This window comes from Daucus carota, chromosome 7, assembly GCF_001625215.2.
Source record: "Daucus carota subsp. sativus chromosome 7, DH1 v3.0, whole genome shotgun sequence".
Taxonomy (NCBI): domain Eukaryota; kingdom Viridiplantae; phylum Streptophyta; class Magnoliopsida; order Apiales; family Apiaceae; genus Daucus; species Daucus carota.
Genome location: NC_030387.2, coordinates 9,694,071 through 9,721,302, shown reverse-complemented (window position 1 = coordinate 9,721,302; position 27,232 = coordinate 9,694,071). Strand labels below are relative to the sequence as shown.

Here is a 27,232-nt window from a genome sequence, read left to right as displayed (position 1 = left end):
CTTATCCGCCTTTACTTTCTTTCGGGCTTCCAACAGCTCCTCCATTTTGCACTTATCATCCCCATCACCGAGTAGAACCTCGTAGTCGTCATTGTAAGCCTGACCTTTCTCATTATTGACCTCTTCATCGTTGTGAGACCCCGAGCTTTCTTCATCATCATGAACAAAGATCACTGTTGAAGGCCTGCGATTCTTATCCTGGGACTTAGCTTCAGATGGGGGCTTCTCCTTCCTTTGTCTAGGGGGAGCCGTGGATTGCGATACTTCTGGCTTGTCCTTGTAGTAGCCTTATTATCAAGCCAATGCCGCAAGTCTTGCTCCGTCGGTTTCTTTCCCAAGCGATCAAACACACTCATATTAGCACCGGGCGAGCGCTCTTTATATATCGTTTTCTCCTGGATTGGCCTCCTGCTCGGGGTTTCCGCCCTCTTTTCTGCAGCATCAAAATTCAACTTAGTGGGCGTGATGTCTTGCGCCCTCTTTGACTTTCCTGACTTCTTCTTTAATGAGGCAATTTTTATACTCATCCTCTTGATTTTATCTTGCATTTGTTCACGTGATAATTCCCCACCGGATGCATTGTCGCCCTTCGTACTTTCCTCTGATGTCTTGGGATTTTCTGGATATTCTGGAATTTCTGACATCCCTCTTCTCTATGATCAGTTATCCCCTCCTTCTAGCGCTAAAAAGTGTTGTGAGAGGAATTGATACAACACCCCCAAAATTATGTGCCACAATTATAGGGATTTTTATTATAAATAAATGAATAACAATTAGCCAAATGAGGATACCGTTAATAGAGACTATAGAAAAATAACTATGTTTAGGGGCTGATCTTGCAAAGTCACCGAACAAGGAGGCTGGAAAAATGATATTCCATCCAGCCAATGCCCGGAAAAGTGTCACAAAGGTTACACGTGCGTCTCTTTAGAGTGTAGAAATTGTGAATCCGAATCCCTTTGCATATGTCTACATACCCTATTTATAGGGATCAAACCCATGTAGTTCTTGATAACTATTGCCAAGTGATAGGCCATTATCCCCTCTAATTCGAGATAAGGCAGCCTTCTTTGGTGATTATCTAAAGAATCCTACTCTAAGTACGCCTCTTGGAGCCTTCATATTTAATGTATATCCGAGTATATGCTTGAGATATGTGTATATGTCGTAATTATCCTCAAAATAGGATGATTTATCCTTTAACTAGTGGAAAGGATCGCCAAAACACTCCAACTCCATCTCAAATTTATCCTCCTAAAAACAAGAGAGAAGAAACGTACCGAATATTATAATTTGAAATGCCTTACAACAATTTCTAAACCGAAAAAGTTAGTTTGAGACTTTCGAAAAGTGTAATTTGAAATTTTCTTCCGATATAAAAATTTATATTTCTTTTTTTTTTTTTAACGTAGGAACCCGCAGCCGCTACCCTTCGGGTGCGCACTGGGTAAACCCACGAGCTCACGCAATAGCCTGCAAACTACGTGAACCAAGGTAAACCGCACCTAAGCGCGACAGGTTCTGATCCAGGAGGCATAATCACATATTCTGCTCCCTTCGGGAGTCGAACCTGTGACCAAGAGGATACATGTCCTCTCTTTAACCAGCTGAACCAACCCTTGCGGGCAAAATTTATATTTCAAAAATTTAGAAAAATAGAATAAAATTATATTAGAGGCACCAGCTACATGTTCCTCGCTTCTCCTTTATATAAATATATCGGTGATTGATGATCATGTGAAGTGAATAAGGGATAAGTGGACTTTGTGATATACTTGGTGCATAATTCGTGCATGCTTATGTCAAAATTAATAATTAATTTAAATTTTAGATATTAAATATTTACCATTATATATATATATATATATATATATATATATGAGTTGGGTTCAATGGAGATCAAAAACTTTGGAGTCCGCAGAGAGTACAAGATCTACCGTTAATATAATCTGACAATCAATGGACATGATTAAATATTCTTTGTCCTGCATTTTTATCAATGTAATATTAATAATTTACACTATTTTTGTCCTACTTTTCTAGTAATGTATTATTAATATTCTTGTCCTGCATTTCTTGTTTTAGGTTTTATTCAAAACTATCTTTATAATTTACACTATTCTTGTCCTGCATTTCTACTAATGTAATATTAATAATTTGTCCCGCATATTTGTAATATATGTAAGTGTTATTTTGTCGTGCAACAAATTTAATTCGTTGCAGGACAATGACGATGAGTTCAGTGCCAATCATATCAATGTCCAACTACATGTTTGTTTTGTATGCAATCATCATTTTTATTTGTTAGGCTTTATGTGATTGAACACCAATATTATAGAATTATTATATTGTGTTATGCAGGATTTAAAAGTACTGCTTGTTGTTCAACGATTTAGAATTCCAGGACAAATATCTGCAGCCCTTTGCTTTGTAAGAAATGGTTGGTTGTGATTAAGTTTATAAAACCTCCACAAAATGCAGTCTCCATAAAACTTATATATATATATATATATATATATATATATATATATATATATATATATATATATATAGACACACACGTAAGTTTGAGTATAATTGACTTGGCCAAAATCCAGTAGTGACCAAATTTTGATAAGATAATTAGTTTTAAAACGTATTTCCTCCGTCTCATCACTAATACACGTACGTTTGGAACAGAGGTTTTGATACATACTTTAATACCTTTCTAAAATATAATTTCACAATTATTCTAATAAATTATTTTTTTAATAAAATTTATAACATTTATAAAAAAGTTAAATATCAAAAAAAATTATAAAATTATATTTGGTATAATTGTTAAGATACATGTCAATCAATTCAAATTCTATAGAAATTAATGAGTCGGATGGTGGGAGTTAGAGGTGACAATCGTTTCGTTTCGTATGTTCGTTTCGTGTATTTTCGTGTTTCGTGTACTTTCGTGTACCCAAAATAAAAACCCATATCCGACACGAAATGTATCGTGTACTTGGGTGTTTCGTGTATCGAAAATCAAAACTCATATCTGTTTTTTTCGTATCGTTTCGTTTCGTGTTAGCATGTTACATGTTAAATTGTCAGGTCCAGTGGGAGTAGCGTTTGAGTAAAATTTATTATACCAAATCATAGGGCTGACAATTTCGGGTTTCGGGTCGGGTTGACAGTCTTGGGTCAAAAATTTTACCCAACCCGAACCCGACCCGAAATATTAATGGGTCAAAATACCCAACCCGAACCCGACCCGCACTACCCGTGGGTAATCCGAACCCGACCCGAAATATAATATTTATTAATAAATTATTTTTTAAATAATAAATAAATATTATTTTAATTTAAATAAATTAATTTATATTAAGTTAAATAATTTATTATTAAATTTAAGTAATAAATATTACAAAAATAATATAAATATATATTTTTTATACAAATATATATAATATTTTTAGTATATATTTATTTTTGGGTAATTTCGGGTCAATCCCAGGTAACCCGAATTCAACCCGAAAATGACCCGTTTTTTTGGATCAACCCAAATTCGACCTGAACCCGAAAAACTCCAACCCGAATTCGTATTTTACGGGTCGAATTTGTGTCGGGTTGTTGGGTCGGGTCCAATATTGTCACCCCTACCAAATCATAATAATGGACTTAATTGGCTTTATGATTAATTTTAATAATACAGTATAAACATGATATATTCAATTTAAGTGATTTCTACTAAAGAAATCTTGCAATATTTATTTGTTTCATATGCTTTTCTACATACTTTTATATGTACGTTTTAATATATACTAGCTTTTAACCCGTGCGAAGCAAGGCGCGGGTATATAGTTTGTAATTTATTATTTATAATTTAAATTTTAACATCATTTTATTAGTATTTTAGTATTAATAGATTGAACTTTAATTAAATTATATTAACCCAACTGATTATATTTTCTCACACGATAATATAGCTTTTACAATTTATTCTCTATTAATTAATATTTTCTGTTATTAATATGTGATAATTTATTATTCAGTTAATTTTGAATCATATTTTTCATATTTCGCACATCTTAACATATTAGAGTTCGAAAGTGTTATGTAATAGTTCGTGTTTATATTGAAAAAGAACACATTAGAATTAAAAGAGTCATCTGAAGGTTCTTGTTAAAAAAAGGATATTCAAAATTGTATATTTATAATTTTATTTTTAACATCATTTTAATTTTTTTATGAAATATTATATGATAATTTTATTCTCTATTAATATTTTTTTTGGTTATTAATATGTGATAATTTATTATTCAATTAATTTTAAATTACATATTTTCATATTTCGCACATCTTTAACAGATTAGAGTTCGAAAGTGTTATGTAATGGTTCGTGTTTATATTGAAAAAGAACACGTTAAATTAAAGAGCCATCTGAACGTTCTTGTTAAAAAATGATATTCAAAATTGTATATTTATAATTTTATTTTTAATGTCATTGTAATTTTTTTATGAAAATATTATATGATAAATTATGATAATGTATTGCCATGAGTGTTTTTAGTATTCGAAACTGTTTAACAATGTGAGACTAGTAGACTCCGTATGTTGTAGACTTGTAGTAAGATACTAAACCAAAAAATATAACTAAAAATTTGGATTACAAATTATAGGCTTATCATAGTAGAGATAGTAGTATAGATTATACAAAATCATCGATCCGTGTTTTTTTTCTATATACTATACGATATTATCAGGCATGCTCCCATAGGTTAGTAAGTTACATATAAACTGTCTAGCATTCAAAAAGAGGTGCTTCTAAAATAAAGAAAATGACAGAGAAAAGCAATGGAAAAAGATCGTTGGACAGAAGTGCAGTTTGTCTAACTTGTGCTGGTTCCTTCTCATCGCCTACTCTCCTCTTTTGTTTGCATGCATGAGCCCGTGAATATGAATTCGTCACGTCAATTAATTGCCAATCACCTGCGTGCATGTTTATCAAACCAACTTTTCATTACTTTCGTGAAAATCACACGTAACAAAATCAAATTTAAATAAATCTGCCATTTATTACAACCTCCGTTTCTTTTTACCTATCATTTTGACTTTTTGCACGTAACTTAAGGGGAATAAAAAACATATTTCCACTTATAATTTTCAAAATTTTCTTTTTCTGAATAAAATTATAAACTATAAACTTTAATTCAGAAAAAGAAAATTTTGAAAATAATAAGTAGAAGTATGTTCTTTAATCGTCTTAAATTACGTGCAAAAAGTCAAAGTGACAAATAAAACGAGACGGAGGTAGTATATAAATGGTGTGTCATGGATTATACTTCCTCTATCTTATGTCTTGTTTTGAGTCAAATTGACTAGAATTTGACCACAAATTATACATATTATTTGACTTTAAAAAATTTGAATACTTATTTTATTAGAAATATGTCTAATCCCATTCAGAATTCATTTTTTAGATATTTAAAATAATTAATAAATTTTTCTTTAATTAAGAGTCAAAGTCTGGTCATATTGACCATCTAATAATTAAAAAGGACACATAATATGATATGGAGGGAGTATATTAATGAAAATTTATTTATTGAGTTAAGATAAACTAATTATTCGTCTAAAAATATTATATTTGGTGCAATTTCTACTTGCATGTTTATAATTCCTTTTCTGAATCCAAAACAAATTCTGTCTTTCACATGTATATGATTTTTTTTAATCCTAAATAAATATTTCCTACCAGTTTTATTCGTAGAATCATATAAATCTCACCGTCACAATTTTTTTATAATATATTTTAAAATTAATAAGCCGGATTTATGTGAGGAACAAATACAAAAACTTTTTCTTAATCCAAAATAGATTCTACCTTCTTATTGCATATTTATGATTCCTTTTCTTAATTCAAAACAAATTATGTTTATCAATTTTAATTTAGAACCATATAAATTTTTTGAAAAATATCTAAATCACATTATAATAATTTTAATATAAAATACATTTAGTAATATAATTTAATAGGAGTTGCATAACGTATTCCACTCAAAATATATTAAAATTTGATAGATAGAATTTAATACTTTGGCATGATACATACGAGAAAAGGAATTGCTTGATTAAAATAATTTATTTGAAACCATTAATGGCTGTGATGATGTATTTACCAAAGTTCTAACTTACAAACAAATCATAATTTATTTTTGTTTAAAATTTTAATTTATTATTTATAAATTAAATTTTTTCACACCATTTAAAATATATTTAAAAAGTTTATAAATAATTAAAAAGCTCCCGTGCCTTGCATTATATACTTATATATAATAAGCGTAAGGGAGATAATTTGGTCGCATGGTCACATGGTCCAAAATCTTATCATCCGTTGGATCGTATATTGAACAAATAAGAACCGTTAGATTTAAACAAAATTAAATTCTAATTCTATAAGGCAACTGATATCTACCTGCATGTTTATAATTTCTTTTCTGAATCCAAAACAAATTCTGTCTTTCACATGTTTATGATTTTTTTAATTCAAAATAAATATTTCCTACCGACTTTAATTGTATAATCATATAAATCACACCGTCACAAAATTATTTTTATCTAATATATTTTAAAATTAATAAGTCGGATATTTTAATCCAAAATAAATATTTCCTACCAGTTTTAATTGTAGAATCATATAAATCGCCCCGTCACAAAATTATTTTTATCTAATATATTTTAAAATTAGTAAGCCAAATTTAAATCATATTATAATAATTCTAATATAAAATATATTTATATATATAATCTAATGGAAGTTGATGACACATATTCTACTCAATATATATTAAAATTTGATATTAAAATTTGATAGAAAAAATTTAATACTTTGGCATGCATAGGAGAAAAGGAATGGATTGATTAAAATAGTTTATTTGAAGTCATTAATGGCTGTGACAGTATATTTTATACTGCAACGTCACTGTCGGATGATCCAATATGCGTGACGAGTTTTTTTTTTACAGAAACAAGTCTGAAAAGTAGAACCTATATATTTTTACAATAATTCTGAAGGGTAGCGGCTGCGGGTTCCTACGTAAAAAAAATAAAAAATTCTGACTTAAAAACAAATCATAATTTCAAATTTTATTTATTGGAAAATTTTAATTTATTATTTATAAATTAAATTCTTTCACACCATTTACAATATATTTAAAAAGTTTATAAATAATTAAAAAGCTCCCGTGCCTTGCACGGGCTATAAGCTAGTATATATAATAAGCGTAAGAGAGATAATTTGGTCGCATAGTCACATGGTCCAAAAGCTTATCATCCGTTCGATTGTATAGTGAACAAATAAGCACCGTTAGATTAGATCAAAATTAACTTCTAATTCTTTAAGGCAACTCATATCTGCTTGCATAATTCTTTTTCTGAATCCAAAACAAATTCTGTCTTTCACATGTTTATGATTTTTTTAATCCAAAATAAATATTCCTACCGGCTTTAATTGTGGAATCATATAAATCGCACCGTCACAAAATTATTTTTATCTAATATGTGTTAAAATTAATAAGCTGGATATTTTAATCCAAAATAAATATTTCCTACTAGTTTTAATTGTAGAATCATATAATCGCACCGTCATATTTTTTTATCTAATATATTTTAAAATTAGTAAGCCAAATTTAAATCATATTATAATAATTCTAATATAAAATACATTTATAAATATAATCTAATGGAAGTTGACTGTCACATATTCTACTCAATACATATCAAAATTTGATAGAAAAAATTTAATACTTTGGCATGATACATAAGAGAAAAAGTATGGCTTGATTACAATAGTTTATTTGAGGTCATTAATGACTGTGACCAACATCGCCACTATCGATCCAACATGTGTGACCAGTTTTTTTTTTTTTTTTTACAGAAACAAGTCTGAACCTATATAGTTTTACAATAGTTCTGACTTACAAACAAATCATAATTTTAAATTTTATTTAATTAAAAATTTTAATCTATTATTTATAAATTAAATTTTTTCACATCATTTATAATATATTTAAAAAATTTATAAATAATTAAAAATCTCCTGCTACTTGCACGGGCTATAAGCTTATATAATAAAAGAAATAGTATAAAAATCGATTAAACACACGGATAACTGCAAATTAGATTCAACTTCAACACATATTATGTAGATAATAATAATACTCCCTCCGTCCCAGTGAATTGTATACAGTTTCCTTTTTGGGACGTCCATCAATTGTATACATCCCAAAAATAGTAAACTTTTATAATATAAAATATCATTACACCAACTACTTTCCTCCACTATCTCTATTCTATAATAATATAAACACTATTACACCCACTACTTTCCTCCACTATCTCAAATTTATTATTAAATATTATTTCCTCCACTATCTCAAATTTATTATTAAATATTAATGGGTCCCACCATTATACCCACTTTTCATATAACTTTACTCATTTATTACACAATTTATTGGTCTCTGTGTCCCAGCCATTTGTATACAAATGACTGGGACGGAGGGAGTAATAATTTGTCTCAGCTCTAAAGTAGGGAAGAAAAGGCGATCACCTCGCATCGGGAAGCGGTCAACATTGAGATGTGTGATATAACCTACGTATATACTACTACACTTTCTCGTACTACAATCCTAAGCCTTCCTGTTTGAGGTCCTTAGTCATGTGACTCAAGATCTTGGTCCCACTTTCTAACCGCCATATGTTACCACTTCAGTGCATAACGCAACTAAAAATGTATACAACGTATTTTTTATCGAAATAGTTAATACCTTCTCTGAGGCCTCGTTTGGTTGGATGTAACCCAACACTGTAACTTCAACTTCCTTGGAACCGAGGTAAGTTACAGTGTTTGGTTACACAACTTTTTATTTAAGTTATGTAACTCAGAGTTCCTGAGTATCTCAACTTCCTGCAAAACACAGTAACCTAGTTACACAGCTCAAGCGTGGTTTTTCTGGGTTACGATGTGAATGTTTGATATTTTCTTCAAACTTTCTTTATTAATAATATAATTATTATATATATAAATAATATTTAATATAAATTACTTATTTATATATGTTAATATTAGTTTAACTTTTACTTAATATTTTATATATGTTACAATTATTTCCCAATACTAATTATAATAATTTTATATTACAGTATTTTCGTATGTCAATATTTTTAAATTCGTATTTGTATAATTTTAAATTTGTATTTTTTCTAATATAACTATAACTAATTATATTTGTAAGTAAGTTGTTTTAAATAATATACTTTTATATAACTAAGTTATCTTACTGTAATATTTAAAATTTGATAAAAAAGGTGAATATAATTATACTTACATACCAAAAACGTATTTCATTAATTTATTAATATATCATTTTAATAATCTTTTTATATATTTTGTAAATCTCAATATATAATTTTCATTTTAATATTATGTTAAAATTTATATTATTTTATTTAATACTACATATCAAATAATTTTTGCTTTTTATATGTTATATAAATTCATTAATTTTATATTATCAAAATTTCAATTACATAATTACATTCTTATATAAATATAACACACCAAACACAGGTTTTAGAGTTCCATGTTAAATGGACATTGTAACCTAGTTCCGTGGAACTTCTGCTTCCTGTGTAACTCAAGATCCTGTCAACCAAACGAGGCCTGAGTATTTATTTGGAAACCGAAATTATTAGTTTTTATATATAAAAATCTTCTCAATCAAACAGGCCCCACAGTATCTCTGCTAGCAAACCCGAAAAATAAAACAAAATATAATCATCTTCCTTTTTGGTTCTTCCCCATTCATATGTTGGTCCTTGAAATGTTAAATGAAAAATAAACACAGAAAGAAAAAAATTCAAGAAAAAAGAGTGTAGAGGTTGTTAAAGATGGCGGGGAATGAATGGATAAATGGGTATTTGGAGGCGATTTTAGACAGTGGAAAAGACGAAAATCAGAAGCCGATAAATGGGTCATCGACGGTGGGTGTGCATGTGAGTGGGAGGGAGAGAAGTGTGCATTTTAATCCTACCAAGTATTTTGTAGAAGAAGTGGTGAGTGGTGTAAATGAAACTGATCTTCATCGGACATGGATCAAGGTGGTTGCGACACGGAATACGAAAGAGAGAACCTCCCGACTTGAGAATATGTGTTGGCGCATTTGGCATCTTACCCGCAAAAAGAAACAGGTATCAATACCGTATCATATTCCCCTGTCGTGTGTCGGGTCTCGGCTGATCATCGAAAATCGATTTTTGTTGTTTTTGTGATTTTTATTGGTTTTGTAATTTTTGTAGCAATTGTTTTGTGATTTAGAAAAAAAAAAATGTTTGCATAAAGGATTTTGGAATTTGGAATCTTTAGTGTTAGGGTGAAAATGATCTGAATTTTCATAGTTAGAAAGAAGAATGTGAATTTTGGGGGGAAATGAGGGATGTAGCAAAATATAATAAATTATGGAGGATTGAGGAATGAGTGTCTTTTAGGATTTTAGTGAATATTGTTTCATAAATGAAACTACCAAATGGTTTCAGCTCGAACTAAGATAAAAAGAGCCAAGTATATCTAGCTCCTGGACAAGAGGATCGAGTGTGAGATGTATGCATATCAGTTATAGAAGTAAAATGGTTGTTTCTGAATGAATTCCCTCCCCCAACTTGGACAACGCGGTAATAAGAGATTCTAGAAGAACTTTTGAATACATATTGACAATCACAAAAGAGTTTCTGGTTTAGTCCGATATCTGGTACATGGTGCTACTGATGTAAATGTGTTGGGAATTAAGGAACTAATATTAATTCACTCCCAGTAATTGCCCCTGTTTCTCGCTTTTGGCTGCTTAAAATGGGTGAAAGCGATGGTGGCTAGACTTTTCGATTCTCTAATTGCATATATCAAACAAACAGTTATATTACGAATTTGGTTGCAAGTATTTGGCAAGTTACGTTAGAAATATTTCATGTTTGATGCTTTGGAATGAATTTACTACTCTTTATTTAAATGTTAAATATGTTACAGTGTGTATACAAAAACATGTTGCCAAATTTAATGCATTGCAGTTGGAATGGGAGGATCACCAAAGGAGGGCACACCGGAGGCGGGAGCGGGAACTAGGTCGAAGAGATGTCACCGATGACATGTCTGAAGATTTATCTGAAGGGGAGAAAGGAGCTGTTTTAGGAGAGTTGGTAAACTTTGAGAGCCCTAAAAAGTCAATCCAAAGAAACCTTTCCCATCTGGAAGTGTGGTCTGACAATAACAAAGAGAAGAAACTCTATATTGTTCTGATCAGGTAGATTTTTATAGAGTAAACTACATTTTGTGTACCTGTACTTTGGGCGTGATACCACTTTCAATACTAAAGTTTAAAAACAATCAATTGAAATACCAAAATTTGATAGTAGTCATAGAAGGTGTAATTCCGTCTATCCCAGTTACCTTCTTTAGATTTTTTTTTTGGGTATTTGCGTATTTTCGTTACTCTAACGACTCTCTTTGGTCTATTTAATATAACAGACACCCCCAAAATGTTATGCCATCTTTTGATAAACCCTAATTTATTATTTAGTGTGTGTGTTAACAACAGAAAAACTAGGATTGACTAGAAGATTGCGTAACATACATTTTGGGACTGTCTGCTCAATTAAATAGGCCAAAGAGATGGTAGAGGAATGAAAATACACAAATACCTCCAGAAAAATTTAACAGAGTTGACTAGGATAGACGGAAATCACACATTCTGTGACGACTTTTAAAATTTGGTATTTCAATATATTGCTTTTAAACTCTAATATTGAAAGTGGTGTCACGCTCAAAGTATAGGTACACAAAACTTTACTCATTCTTATATTATGCCACCCGGTGAAACTTTTGTTATAATATTGACGCACGGTTACAAACATATACATTAGTTCTCTATTTAATCCATGTTTTATAATAACTTCAAAGATTCATAGGTTGTATAGCAGCGAGGATGAACCATTATTAAGTAGGCGAAGTGTGTTTTTGTAGTGTCCCTGCTACAGACAACCAGATAATCACAACCTTGTTGCTCATCATTTTTATTGTTTAATCTTTTACTCATTATTCTTACTATCTTTTGAGTACTTGATAGTTTGTTTATCCCTTAAAAACGAGCTTGAAGTTATGCAGAATGCAGATGCGTTTATTTGTAACTATATATTATTTTCTTGATCAGCTTGCATGGCCTAGTCCGTGGAGAAAACATGGAACTGGGTCGTGACTCTGATACTGGTGGCCAGGTACGTAAAAAGTTTTATTGAAATTAGACCATCCTTCTCAATGGATTTAATATGTCTCACATCTCACTGATGTGTCCTGTATTGTCAAAATCCCAGGTCAAGTATGTAGTAGAGCTTGCTAGGGCACTTGCCAAAATGCCTGGAGTGTATAGGGTGGATCTGTTCACGCGCCAAGTAGCATCACCAGATGTTGATTGGAGCTATGGTGAGCCCACAGAGATGCTTACCGCGGGTCCGGAAGATGCTGATGGTATTGATGTTGGAGAAAGCAGCGGCGCCTATATTATTAGAATACCCTTTGGTCCTCGTGATCGGTACCTTCCTAAAGAAGTCTTGTGGCCTCATATTCAGGAATTTGTGGATGGTGCTCTGGCTCACGTGCTGAACATGTCTAAAGTCCTGGGTGAGCAAATTGGTGAAGGCCAGCCAGTTTGGCCATATGTTATACATGGGCACTATGCGGATGCAGGGGATAGTGCTGCTCTCCTTTCTGGTGCTTTAAATGTCCCAATGGTTCTGACCGGACACTCTCTAGGTAGGAATAAGTTAGAACAGCTTCTCAAGCAAGGAAGGCAATCAAAAGAGGATATCAATTCAACATATAAAATTTGGAGGAGGATAGAGGGAGAAGAGCTCTCACTTGACGCTGCAGAACTTGTCATTACAAGTACAAAGCAGGAGATTGAAGAACAATGGGGATTGTATGATGGTTATGATGTGAAGCTTGAAAGAGTTCTGCGAGCTCGTTCTAGACGGAACGTTAATTGCCACGGGCGATACATGCCACGGATGTCGGTAAGATGCTTCTTCTAAATTCATTTCAATACTAAATAATAGATATCGGGAGGATATAGGAAGTACGTATGATATTAGGTGGTTGAGTAGATTCATTCTAATTGAGGACTTTCCTTTAACTAAATGACCCTTTATTCCAGAATTTCACTTTTGCATTTATTAGCTTTATATATGATTCTCTGGAGACATAGTAATGCTTTTGTCCAATGTATTAAAATTCTTCAAAAACCCATAGAATCAGTATAACATATCACATATGTCATAATTTCTGAACATTCTTAAAAAAACAATTATCGGTTGTAAAGAAGTTCTCACCCATTTCCATATTTCATACATTTTCATCATAGTGTCATTTGGATCATCAATCTTTTCTCTTTCATCTTACTTTGTGCATATACAACCATTGGTCATTCTGTTACACTGGTTATCTTAATCCTTAATGCAACAATGTCGTTATAATTGTGTGACAGGATTCATGACATGTCTAAAGAGAAGTTGTCATGTATATACTTGATATTCAACAACGTTGATGTGATTTACAAATTGTGTGGACATGTTAAAAACTCTTTAATATTTTTGTTTTGACATCAGAAGATTAATTATTATTTGAAATTTCACTTTGTAGGTGATTCCTCCTGGAATGGACTTCAGCAATGTTGTGGCTCAAGCGGACACTTCAGATATTGATGGAGAACTTATGTCATTAAGTAATCCGGACGGGGCTTCTCCGAAAGCAGTTCCAGCAATATGGGCAGAGGCAAGTATATGTTTTATGTGATCATGAGTATTGAGTAAGCTCTATCATTACTATAGGTTTCTTTGTCTTTATAGGTGGTGCGGTTTTTGACAAATCCCCATAAGCCAATGATTTTAGCTTTATCAAGACCTGATCCAAAAAAGAATCTCACTACGCTTTTGAAAGCTTTTGGAGAATGTCGCCCATTAAGGGAGTTTGCTAATCTTGTAAGTAGGTTGGCACCTTAAATATTTTGCTGGTTGCAGAAGCTACTCTAAGAACATGTTTGCTTAATATACAAACCAACACACTTGCATGCAGACGCTCATTATGGGAAATAGGGATGATATTGATGAGATGTCCGCAGGAAATGCCAACGTGTTGACAACAGTACTGAAACTCATAGATAGGTACGATTTATATGGGCAAGTGGCCTTCCCGAAGCATCACAAGCAAAATGATGTTCCAGATATCTATCGTCTTGCTGCTAAAACAAAGGTTTTTTTAGTTATAAAGTCATTTAATTTTGTTTTCTTTTATGTTTTTCTCTTTACGAGTTAAATGGTCTTATGCAGGGTGTTTTTATAAATCCAGCACTGGTGGAACCATTTGGGCTTACCCTAATAGAGGTTGCTCCATTCAGACAACCCTTTTTTTAGACCATTTTAACTTGCTTTTTTTAGCACTTCAATTTATATATTTTTTTTGGGTGACTGTAGGCTGCAGCACATGGACTTCCAATGGTAGCAACTAAGAATGGTGGTCCAGTTGACATCCACAGGGTAATATATATTCTATTCCACACACACTCAAATTAAGTATTTGGAAAGCGTCGTGCAGTTTGGTTTATGTTGATATGGTTGTATGAAAGGCATATAACCATATAAGATATTACACATGTGTCCACCACTTCACCCCTGTTGTGCAAATGGATGCATTATATATGTACAAGTTAAAATTGGTTGTTTTGACAAATTACCTGTTCTTGTAAATGTAGGCGCTGAACAACGGGTTATTGGTAGATCCTCATGATCAGAAATCAATTGCAGATGCTCTACTTAAACTTGTTTCTGAGAAAAACTTATGGCATGATTGTCAACGAAATGGATGGAAAAACATACACCTCTACTCATGGCCAGAACACTGCCGTACATACCTGACAAAGGTGGCAGCATGTAGGATGAGACATCCAATGTGGAAAACAGACACACCAGCAGATGAATTAGCTGTTGAAGAGTCCTTAAATGACTCACTTAAGGATGTGGACATGTCCTTGAGGCTATCTATCGATGGCGAAAAGTCCTCGCTAAATGAGTCAGTTGACTATTCAGCAGCCACAGGTGGCGACCCTGAGCTACAAGATCAAGTGAAACGGGTCCTAAGCAAGATGAAAAAACCAGAACCGAAGCCTCAAGATGCTGAAGTAAAATCTAAAGTGTCTGACAATGTACAGAGCAAATATCCAATGTTGAGGCGGCGGCGTAGGTTAATTGTTATTGCCCTTGATTGCTATGATAGCAACGGAAATCCACAAAAGAAGATGATTCCAATAATACAACAGATATTCAAGGCCATTAAATTAGACCCTCAGATAGCAAGAATGTCAGGCTTTGCTATATCAACGGCTATGCCCATGTCAGAACTAACAAAATTCTTGCAGTCGGAGAATGTTAAAATAAATGAGTTTGACGCCTTAATTTGTAGTAGTGGAGGTGAGGTGTTTTACCCAGGAATATACACAAAGGAAGATGGAACTCCGTTACCTGATCCAGATTACTTATCACACATTGACTATCGTTGGGGATCTGATGGTGTTAAAAAAACAATTTGGAAACTTATGAATGCACCTGATGGTGAAGAACCTAAATCACCAAATTCTTCAAGCCCTATCAAGGAAGATCAAGGAGCAAGCAGCTCCCATTGCCTTTCATACATGATAAAGGATGTCAATAAGGTAGTCATATATATATATATGCTGTATAGAAAATATAAATACCAACTGCATACATGGAATGTTTGATATTTATAATTCTATTTGTTCAGGCAAAGAGAGTAGATGATATAAGGCAGAAGCTTAGGATACGTGGCCTCCGCTGCCATGTTATGTACTGCAGGAATTCAACAAGAATGCAAGTAATTCCTCTCCTTGCATCTCGAGCACAAGCTCTTAGGTAAATGTCTCACAAATTCAGTCCTTAAGATGTTCTTTGAAAATGCTGCTTCCTATAAGTCGTATGCCATCTTATATCTGCTTGGTGGATTTGTTTATTGTCTTTTATTAAGTTGTATAGCATTGACATTTGACGGGCTTCAATGCAAGTGCATCTTAATCTGAAACTGTACTTTTCTGCTCATATTATCATATGATTAACAGAACTTGATAACTTGATATGGCCTCTTCTTTTTCGTTTTTTTAATTTAAGATATTGAATTATTGTGTCTGACTACAAAAATTGTTGATAGGTACCTATTTGTCCGTTGGAGGCTAAATGTTGCCAATATGTATGTGATTCTTGGAGAAACCGGTGACACTGACATTGAGGAAATGATATCCGGGACACATAAGACCTTAATTATGAAAGGTGTGGTTGAAAAGGGTTCTGAGAATCTGCTAAGATCATCAGTTAGTTACCTAAGAGAAGACATCGTTCCAGCAGCAAGCCCGCTGGTGTCCTACGCAAGTGCAGGTGCAACGCCTGAAGATATTGCCAATGCCTTGAGGAAACTCTCCAGATCTGGTGGCATGTGAGATGCTAGTAAATTCACTGGAAAATTGTATGCATCAGTAGAATCTTACCGCTATGTAATGAAACATTTGTTGTCAGTTACCTACAGAACCAGATTATACCATACCATCTACTTACTAAAATTAAGTATTAGTACATCTGCTGCATACATGATTGACATTTATTCTATTGGTTAAAACTGATAAATGCTTTTCAGTTGGTAGCGGTTAACACCACAATTACACTATAATCCCTGGTGAAGTAGGTCATGTTGGGTTGTGCAACATCCGTTAACTCCGCATTAATATGATATTGTCCGCTCTGGACCGTGGCCAAACCTGCACGAATTTGGTTTTGGCTCCTCCCAAAAGCCTCATTCTAATGGAGTTTTTTGAATGCTTATATTCAAGACAATTTTTTTTTTATCTTTCCGACGCGGGACTTGGGTTGACACCCACTCAATAGGTTGAAGTATGTGGTTGGCGGGGGAGAAGTCCCTGGCTGGACCGTTTGGAGTTTCTGAGGGACGGTTTGGAGTTAGTTTTAAAGGAGTTATTTATGAAGGGAAAAGTAATTTTCAATTGTATACATTTATATTATACAATTACAACATTACAAATAGTAATATAATAATATTCTCATTTATTTTTAGCAGTCAACATTTCACTTTCAATAAGCAAATTGATCCTTTTTTGACTAAAGATTAATGACAAGTTTTTTATTATTTAAAAAATTAAACTTGTATTTTAAAATAGATTGACAGTATTTCATAATGGCTAAATTTTTAAATATATATATATATATAAACAGCAAACTTTGGTCAATTTGATCGTTGTAATTCAAAGTTGTACAACTAAAAATGAACGGAAGGAGTAAGATGTTACAAATAGTCCTGGGCATAATTATCAGAAACCGGTCCAAACTGGCCGATCCAAACCGTCCAAATCGAATATTTCAAAACCGAAAATTTTCCGTTTGGATTTGGTTTTCGCTTTCAAACTGACCGAAATATCCGAACCGTTAGCACATATGTCATATAATTAATATTTTTATATCTTTCATTTAGGTATTTAAGTGTTCAAGTGTTGATCAATATTATATATATATGTATCTTATTTTGAAAATTATTATTCCCCTTTTCTCCATTCTTATATTATCTGCTCTTCATTAATAATCAAACTTTCTTCTTTTTCTCTTTTAGATAAAATACTTTATTTAGTTTTTAGAATAAAATAAATTATTTTTTTTCATAACAACGTATAAGGGTAGCACCTATAATTATTTATATCGAAGAGTTATACAAGTTTTACCTTTATTTTTTATTAAGTATTTTGTTAAGTGACAAAAAAGGAAGCACCTAGAATTATTATAAATTAAAAAAAGTGTATAATTTTTTTAATATTTGGTATTAACCACATGCCAAACCGAACCAATCTATTCAAAATCGGATCGGTTTGGATTGATTTCTATAACATTCAGTTTGGATGCTGTTTCTAATTTTTCAAAACCGAAAAATTCGATTTGAATCTCCAAAACCGTCCAAACCGAACCGTGCTCACCCTTAGTTACAAATTATCTTTAAAGTTCTTATATATATTTATGGGTCTGTTTGGGCAAGATTTACTTTTCAAATTTTAAGGGCTTATTTTTTAAAACAATATATATTTTTATAATTTTTCGAAATAAATATTAAAGAGATGTTTTATATTTATTACTCCCTCAGTCCCGTGGGATTGTTAACGTACACTGTTTGCACGCATTTTGAGGCTCTTATAAAATATAGCAATATAATATTTTTTAAATTTATTTTTTTTCTGAATAAAAGTTTAGACATCAAACTTTTATTCAGAATTTTTTTTATAAAAAAAAACATCATAGAACTATATTTTATTGAGGCCTTAAAAAGCGTGCCAAAAAGTGATGTTAACAATCCAATGGGACGGAGGGAGTATATAGAAATGTAAGGGCTTATTTTAGAACAAAGTATATGTATTATTTTTCTTAAAAATAAGCCCTTATTTCTGAAAAATAAGAGAAGTCAAATGGCCATTATGGAGCCGTTTGGTTACACTTAATTATTTTTAGAAATAAGAGTTTATTTTTGGAGAAAAGTACATAAAATTCTACATTTTTCTGAAATAAGTCCTTATTTTTTGTTAAATAACATATATAAAACAACAATTTCACATTTATATCCAAAAAAATCATAAGAGGATGCAATTTTTTTTAAAAAAATAAGGATTTATTTTTTAAAATACCCATTGCCAAATAGGCACTATATATAAGGTCAAATTAAATAATTAAAAGACGTCAAACAAGTAGAATTTCAACCTCTCAAATATTAATTTATAAATCACAAATTTAACATATAAGTTCATCACAAATGAACTGACTTTGACAAATATTACGAATAAATTGATTTTTAAAAATAAACGAATAATATTTATAATTTCCACCTAAAATATGTCAAATTTTAAATCAAATTAAACATTCATCTCATCTAAAATAAATAAATTTCGGTGTCCACAATAAATTTCGACTAGAAAAAAGATCCCACATCCACTGAATAGCTCAATTTCCATGCTAAAATAATTTATTTGACTTAAATGTGTGTGTATTTGAAGAACGTCTTTTGTGCACTTTGTGTACTTCATCTATCAATTAAACAAATTGTAAACAGATTGTGTCCATGACTATTTCAGAGTAATCCAATGTGTGTAGAATGACTTAGCTTTCTGATAACGCCAATCTCCGATCCCGGTCCTTCCTCCTCCGTGACTGGTGGTTCCGTGGTGCAGCTGCTGGATGGGAGCCTACAAAACAACGCCGGCGGGGGGGTTTTGCCCCGAAGCGCCTCCGGCGTGAGAGTAAGCGTAGGTTTCGGAAGGATAAAGACTAGAGAAAGTGCTATCTATGTGTGGTGGGTGAGGGTGTATGGTTGGGGGTTGCTGGTGGCTGGTGGCTGAGGGTGTTTGAATATATGCTGAGTGTAAGTGTGTGTAAAATGAGTGTAAAGAGAGAGTGAAGTTAAGTTACCCTTGAACTCTTGATCCTTGGTCTATTTATAGGCCAAGGATTAGGGTTCAAGGGTGCGTACCTGGATCCTGGTCCTACACGTGTAGGGGTTTGATCCCCTACACGTGTCCAGGTGTCAGCGTAGTAGTAGTATTTTGGAATGTTCCCTGGCTTGTCTCTATCGCCAGTAGTTGACCGTTGTGTTTGTCTTTATCGTGTCAGTCTGTGCCCTGTGCAGCAGGTGTCGGCTGGTACATGTATGGATTCTGGTTGAGGAGTATGATAAAGGTGTACCCGGGTCTATTGTTCCACCCGGGTGGTGTGCCCTGGTAGGGTTGGGGGATCCTGGTAGCTCGTCAGGGGTCGGGGTCGCCGTGTCTCCGGGTGAACGCGGGGGTGGAGTACCTGGGTCCTGAAGTCCTGGATTACATCCTATCATTTGCCCCCCACTCCCTTATACAGATCCTCTGTGTGAGGGAGTAGAGTCTTATTCTGGGTCCGGGTGAGGGTAGAGGTTTTGTGTTTGCCCCCCTGCCCGGGTAGATCCGGGTAGAGGTAGATGTTGTTGTGCGGATGTCGTCCTGACTGGATAGGCCCGGGTATGAGTTATGCTTTGCCCTGGATTCGGGTATCGGTGACGATCTCTTCTCTCGTCCTGCTTGGCCACTGGGCTCGGGTAAGAGGACGGTACCCGGGTCCGTAGCAAGTGAATCGACAGTTTTGGCCGACGAATTCCAAGGGGTTTTTGTTCGGACGGTTTCTTTATTTTGAAACTTGAAAAGGCACGCCTTTTGAGGGGTTTGTAATAATGACAGCCGTAACTATTAATTTTCGACGAATGGGAGACTGCCACGTGCTTCAGAATGCGGTTATAAGTACAGCTCTCCTTTTCCTTCTTCATTTTCTACTTTTTGCTGCTGTGATTTTCTCTGTTTTCTCTTCGAAAGAGTTCTTGGATTGTTTTGCTGTTCGTTGTCTCTCGCCGGAGTTTTAGTCCCGCCGTCTGCTTCGTGTCTTTGCTTCCGCCTGTTTTTCATTTCTCCGGTAAGTTTTTCGCCTGTTCTTCGTTTGTTCGAAGCTTTTCTTTGAGATTTTGCATGTGAAGCTTCTGTATGTTGTTGTTGGTTCGCAAAGATTGGTGTTCGTCGTGATTTTGCTCCTTTTTCTCTCGTATTTAGACTTGCTATGCTTTAATCTTGCGAAGTTTGCGGCATTTTTGGTTTGTAGTTTCATGTTTTCGACTTGAAAAGTCTGGGTTTGGGTTTTGAAGGTTTGGTTTTTGGTTTTTTGTTTGAATGTTCTTGGTAGTGTTTGTATGTATATGTGTATATTTTGCTGGGTTTGAGTTTTGATCTTGGTTTTGTCTTTAAGGTCTCTTTAGAATCTGTTTGTGGCTTTTGGGGTTCTCCGGGATTTGAACTGAACCCGGGTAGGATGCTTTTACCCGGGTTGGGTAGCTTTAGGATGCGGCTTGTGTTTGGGTGTTTGTAGGCGGTGTATATAATCGCGAAGGTTAGGGTTCCCGACCCGGGTATATATGTCAGGTCCGGGTAGGGGTTTTGGGTTGCTTTATTTCGTACTTAGGAGAATTTTGTTGCGCTACAATTGTATATGTAGAACCCATGGAACCCGGGTCTTCTCCTCTTCTCCTCACGTAGTTTTGAAAAGGGGAAGAACCCGGGTTGGTTCGTGGTATGTGTGTGTTTGAGTAGGGTAGATAATATGGACCCGGGTACAGGCTTTTCCTTATCGTTTGGTATTTAGAAAACGATGAGGTGGCTATGAGCTTTTGACCCGGGTAGCTTTCTGGCGACGGGTATTTCCTTCATGTAGATTTGTCGAGTAGGATCCGGGTAGGTTTTATATGCGTTTGAGTGCTTCTTCCCGACTTGGTATTTTTCACATAGATTTAGGATGGGATCCGGACCTTAATAAAACGTGGAACAATTTTTTGAACTCTTAAAATTGACCCGAGTTGTTTCTTTGTTTAGGTCCATGGTCCGGATCCCCGAGCGGCCAAGACAAGAAGTTGCTGCTCGTTCCCTATCTCCTGGGGAGTCTTCTAGTGATAGTGAGTCCGACGAGTCTCACGTCCTTGCCTATCGTGCCCGGGTCCGTGCTGCTAAAAGGCCGAGGCAAGAAATTGTTGCGTATTCGGCAGTACCCGGGGAATTTTCGGGTGATTCTGAGTCCGACGAGGTCCGCTCACTTGCTCATCGTGCCCGGGTAAGGATGGCCGATCGCGAGATTGAGGAGTCCGGGGTGGTTTCTGCACGCCAGAAGGTGGTGGTTTCGGTCGGACGACAAGTTATTATGACCCCGGAGGGTATTTGGGGTGATAGCAAATCGTTCTTCATCACCAAGGGCCCACTTGTCGAAGAGAAGGGCTTTTATGTTAATATGTCGGGGTTCTATAGATCCAAACACCCGAATGGGAAATTGGCCCCTTATAATAAAGAGAAATTTGATGAGGTGTTCCGAGAGTTTCCTGGGATCCGGGCTCCGTTCCCGGTGAGGAGTTATGTCCAAGAGATGTCTCCGGATATGGCTGACCGGATGATCCGGGCGGCTTTTCAGCTTCCCCCCGAAGTCGAGTGGAGGTGGCCTGAGCCCGGGGAGATGATATATCATCGGCCCGAAGATGGTTTTGTTCCGGTATGGATGGAGCACCTTCGATCCGGCTGGAACCCCCGGTGGCACATTTTTTTCAAGCATTTGTGCAAGTATGAGTGGAAGATTTCTCCGATGCAGCTGACGCCGAACGCGGTCAAATGGATGACCTGGTTCTTGTGGGCGTGTAATAAGATGAACTATTATCCGACGTTGAAGCTGTTCCACGTTCTGTTTCAATTTAAAAAGTCCGGGGTGAAACCTTTGTACGAGCTTCGCTTCCGTTCGAAGGAGTGTGGCCTGGGGACCGGGCTCGTGAGTCCGGTAATTCACCAAAGTTCGCTGAAGCTCTGGAATGGTGAGGTTCTTATGCTTAAGGGTTTGGATCTGGCCTTTATGCCTTATATAGAAACTGACGATAAGAAGGTGAGGACCGACTTCGGTGCCCCGGGTGCTGATGGGGAATTCCGGGCGCAGTTGGTCGAATTCTGTACTTGCATCGGGTTCCAATTAACCCGGGATACATTCATGCAGCATGATAAGCTGCACGAGGGTGGTTGTGAGTTGTCTTCTCTTCTCGCTTTTTTACTTTGCTTTTGTAGTGTCTTGTCCGGGTCCTTCTGTTTGTCCGGGTCCTTCTGTTTATAGCTTGCCTGTTCCTTTAGTCATGTTTCCTTAGTATGATATTGTTGAATTTGTATCCCTGTTACTTGTTTTTGACCCGGGTTTTCTTCTTTTTGGCAGGTCTCCCATACTTTGATCCGGATCTTTGGGCTATCATGTCTGCGAAGGATTCTTTTGCTGCCGCTCTTCGGAATTTGGGAGGCGTGCATGTGGCCCCGAAGCCTCCACCGAAGAAGAAATCGGGGAAGAAGGGAGACTCGAAGAAAGGGGAGTCCGGGTCCTCTCGCCAGGGGACGGAAGGGACCGGGCAGTCCAGTGCTACCCCGGATGCTACTCCGGATCCTAAACTGCGGGTGGAGGATCCGGAGTTGGTTGCTGATGCTGAGGAGGTGGAGAGCCCGGTCCATGAGCCAAAGAAGAAGCGGAAAAAGACTGATTCTTCTCAGAAGCAAGTGATTGACATGACGGTGGAGGACCCGGGTAGGTCAGCTATGGAGGTGGTGGATCTTGGAGTCGAGGTTGGGGGTGGTTCCCGGCCGGCTCCTAAGTTTGGCAAGTACCCGGTTAAGAAAGTGCTCGGGTTGATGTCCGAACTTCCCTCTGACCAAGACTGGGAGATGATGGAGGATGAGGGTCTCGCCACGAATTTCAAAGAAATCGGGAACTTGTGGGGTCAGGTATCTTACAATCCGACTCCTCTCTCTCTCTCTTTTTTCTTGTACTTTGCTTTCCTTCTTCATTTTCGTAATTTCCGGTTTTATTGACCCCGATGTCCTGCTTCTTTTTCAGCTTGGTGGTCGTCTGGCCGGGTTCAATACTCATGCACTGAACAGCTTGAAGCAGGAGAGGGATCTTTCCGTGAAGAGCCTCGCTCGGGTCACGAAGCTGGAGAAGGATCTGGATGTGGAGAAGTCAGCCCGGGAGGCTTTGGAGGCCGGGATGGCCTCTAAGATCAAGGAGGCTGAAATCCGGAAAGAAGCTGAACTGGATCAGAAGATTAAAGATGCTGGTACCCGGGCTGATAGTGCTGAGAAGAAAGTCACCGGGTTGGAGAAGGAAGTGGCTGATCTGAAATCGCAATTAGAGACCCGGAAGGCTCCAGAAGAGGTCATTGCCGAATTTCAGAGGTCCCCGGTTTATGCAGATGCTCTGGCGAAGGCTGCAGCTGCAGAAGTCATGCGCTGCTGGACGGTGGCCGAGAAGCATATTAAGACTGACCCGGCTGCCAATGCCCAGAGTTTCATCGAGCTTTACATTGCTGCTAAGGACAAGATTTCTGCAGGCGGAGGGGAGCCCGAACCCTATGTTGACCCGGATCAGGCGGTGGACTCTGATTCTTCTGCCGACTCGGAACCCCTGGCCGATGAGACTCCTGCCAACGATCCTCCTGCTGATGACATTCCGTCTGTTTAGTTTCTTTTCATGTTTCTCTAAAACAATCTCTTGTAATTCTGAATTTGGTGTTGTTGGATTTAGATGTTTATCCGGGGTCAAGGTAGGCCCGGGGTTGTGGATGGTTGTTCTTGTTGCTTTCTATCGAATATCATACTTGCTTGTGAATGCTTTTGTCTGCTTTGTATATTTCTTATCCGTATTGATTGCTTTAGAATAATTGTGCACTTAGAAAATTTTTCTAAGTAGAGATGATACAGGTGTTCCCGGGTGGAGTATGCCCGGATTGATTGCTTGGAAGGGTTTCGCACTTAGAATTTTTTTTTAAGTGGAGATAGTACAGGTGTACCCGGGTAGAGTTACCCGGGTTGCACCTAGAATATTTTTCGAAGTAAATAGAATAGATGGACCCGGGCAACGCTTACCCGGGTTGATGGCTCTGTATGTGTTTGTATTTAGAAATTTTTCCAAGTAAATAAAAATAGATGGACCCGGGCAACTTCTACCCGGGTTGATTGCTTTATACATGTTTGTACTTAGAAATTTTTCCAAGGAAATAAAATAGATGGACCCGGGCAATGCTTACCCGGGTTGATTGCTTTATACATGTTTGTACTTAGAGAATCTTTCTAAGTAAATAATTGCATGGATGGACCCGGGTAAGAATTTCCCGGGTTGGTTGTTTTTTCTTAGCTTTTATACTTAAGAATTTTCCAAGTGGTTGAATGGATGGGCCCGGGTATCTGTTTCCCGGGTTGGCTGTTTTCTTTAGCTTTTTATACTTAGAAATTTTTCCAAGTTAGGTGATTGCGTGGATGGACCCGGGTAGATCTTTCCCGGGTTGGTTGTTGATATTGCTTGGTTGCCTTAGAAATTTTCTAAGTAAATAATAGCATAGATTCATCGGTAGCAAAAGACTTCATTGATATTAAAACTATTACACAGCTTTGAGAACGATCAAAAGTACATGATTGCTTTTAGGGATATGTAGCTGTCTTCTAGGATCCTTGTTCTTCTTCCTCATTCTACTGGTAGAATTTCCTTAACCTGAGTCCGTGCCAGGTGTTGGATACTTCTGATCCGTCCATATGCTCCAATTTGTAGGTGCCCGGCCTTAGGACTTCTTTGACTTTGTAAGGGCCTTCCCACTTAGGCATCAGCTTGCCAGTGTTGGTTGGATCAGAGGCTTCGGTGTCTCGTAGAACCAGGTCTCCTGTTTGAAAGTTTCTGACCCGGGACTTCTTGCTAAAATGATCCCTGGTCTTTTCCTTGTATTTCTCCATTTTTGCGATTGCCTGATCTCGAACCTCGTCTACCAAGTCTAAGTTGACCCGGAGTCCTTCTTCATTGGTGACTTCGTCAAAGTTGATTGCTCTATGGGAGGGTGACCCGACTTCAATTGGGAGCATTGCTTCAGTTCCATAGGCTAACTTGAATGGGGTTTCGCCGGTGCTTGTCCGGGGACTGGTTCGATATGACCAGAGAACATGTGGCAATTCTTCTGGCCATTTGCTTTTGCTTTCTTCCAACCTCTTCTCAATTCCTCTCAAGAGGATCCGGTTAGTAACTTCTACCTGGCCATTCCCTTGAGGGTAGGCGACTGAAGACTTCTTGTGTTTGATGCCTCTTTCAGCCAGGTAGCTTTCGAAATCTGACCCTATGAACTGGGGTCCATTGTCTGATACCAGGACTCTTGGTAGCCCGAATCTCATTAGGATGTTATCCATGAATCGGATGACATCTTGTTGATTGATTGTTCTCATTGCCTTGGCCTCGACCCACTTGGTCATATAATCAATGGAGACAAGCAGGTATCTGAGGTCTCCTTTAGCCCGGGGAAAAGGTCCCATGATGTCTATCCCCCATACAGCAAACGGGATTGGGGATAAAACTGAAGAAGGTAGGACAGGGCTTACCCGGGGCACGTTGCTGAACAGTTGACAGTTCTTGCATCTTTTCACAAATTCCATTGCATCCTGGTGGATAGTCGGCCAGTAGTACCCCTGTCTGATGATTTTGTAGGCCAAGCTTTTGGCCGACATGTGGTCTCCACATATTCCTTCGTGGACTTCTCTTAGACAATACTCGGACTCTTCTGGACCGATACATTTCAGGATCGGGGCTGAGTAAGTTCGTCGGAATAGGATCCCGCCTTCAACAAAAAACTTGGCTGCCTTAGCCTTCAGCCGTTGCGCTTTCCCCTTGTCTTCGGGTAACTCTCCCTTCTCTATGTAGTTGATCAGGGGAGTCATCCAGGTAGGGTCGTTGCTGATCTCGAAGACTTCCTCATGTTCTATTGTTGGCTTGTGCAATTCTTCGAAATAGACTGAGCTATCTAGGTCCGCTGAATTTTGGACCAGCCTGGAGAGGTTGTCTGCTTCAGCATTCTCTTCCCTGTTGACTTGCAAGATCCTGCATCCGGGGATCAGAGTAAGGTAGCTTTTCACCAAGGCTTGATACTTGGTCAGGATCGGGTCTTTGGCAAGGTATTCTCCATTGGTCTGCCTGACCACGATCTGGGAATCACTGTAGATGGTGAGATTTCGGATCGACAGGGTCCGGACTAACTTTAACCCTGCTAGGAGGGCTTCGTATTCCGCTTGGTTGTTGGTTGCTGCGAAACCGAAGGAGATTGCTGTTTTGATGGTGAACCCATCCGGGCTCTTCAGGATTAGCCCGGCTCCTGACCTTTCGGTTGTTGAGGAGCCGTCGACATGTAGTATCCAGGACCCCGGGTTAGACTCCACCGGGGCTTCTGGTTCAGTTTCCATGGGAGTTGTCTGGTTTTCTGGGAAGTTGCATTCCACCACAAAATCCGCCAGGACCTGGGCTTTGACTGCTGTCCGGGGTAGGAATGTTAGGCTGAACTGGCTAAGTTCGATCGCCCAGTTTACTAGTCTCCCGGAGATGTCTGGCTTGTGAATGATTTTCCTCAAAGGTTGGTCTGTGACGATCCTGATTTCTCTTCCTTGGAAGTAATGTCTGAGTTTTCTGGATGCGGTGATCAGTGCGAAAGCAAATTTCTCTAAGTTGGGGT

At 36.6% G+C, this 27,232-nt stretch overlaps 1 protein-coding gene across 1 annotated transcript; it reads left to right on the top strand.

The window, feature by feature from the left end:
* The first annotated feature begins 9,775 nt into the window (after nt 1-9,775).
* On the top strand, nt 9,776-16,719 carry LOC108193934 (probable sucrose-phosphate synthase 2). Its single transcript, XM_017360789.2, has 12 exons — nt 9,776-10,224; nt 11,095-11,327; nt 12,234-12,297; nt 12,394-13,092; nt 13,718-13,849; nt 13,924-14,055; nt 14,150-14,326; nt 14,404-14,457; nt 14,548-14,610; nt 14,826-15,782; nt 15,872-15,999; nt 16,292-16,719. Exons 1-12 carry the CDS (start codon nt 9,925-9,927, stop codon nt 16,575-16,577), a joined length of 3,225 nt encoding a protein of 1,074 aa, XP_017216278.1. The 5' UTR covers nt 9,776-9,924; the 3' UTR covers nt 16,578-16,719.
* Nucleotides 16,720-27,232: the final 10,513 nt, after the last annotated feature.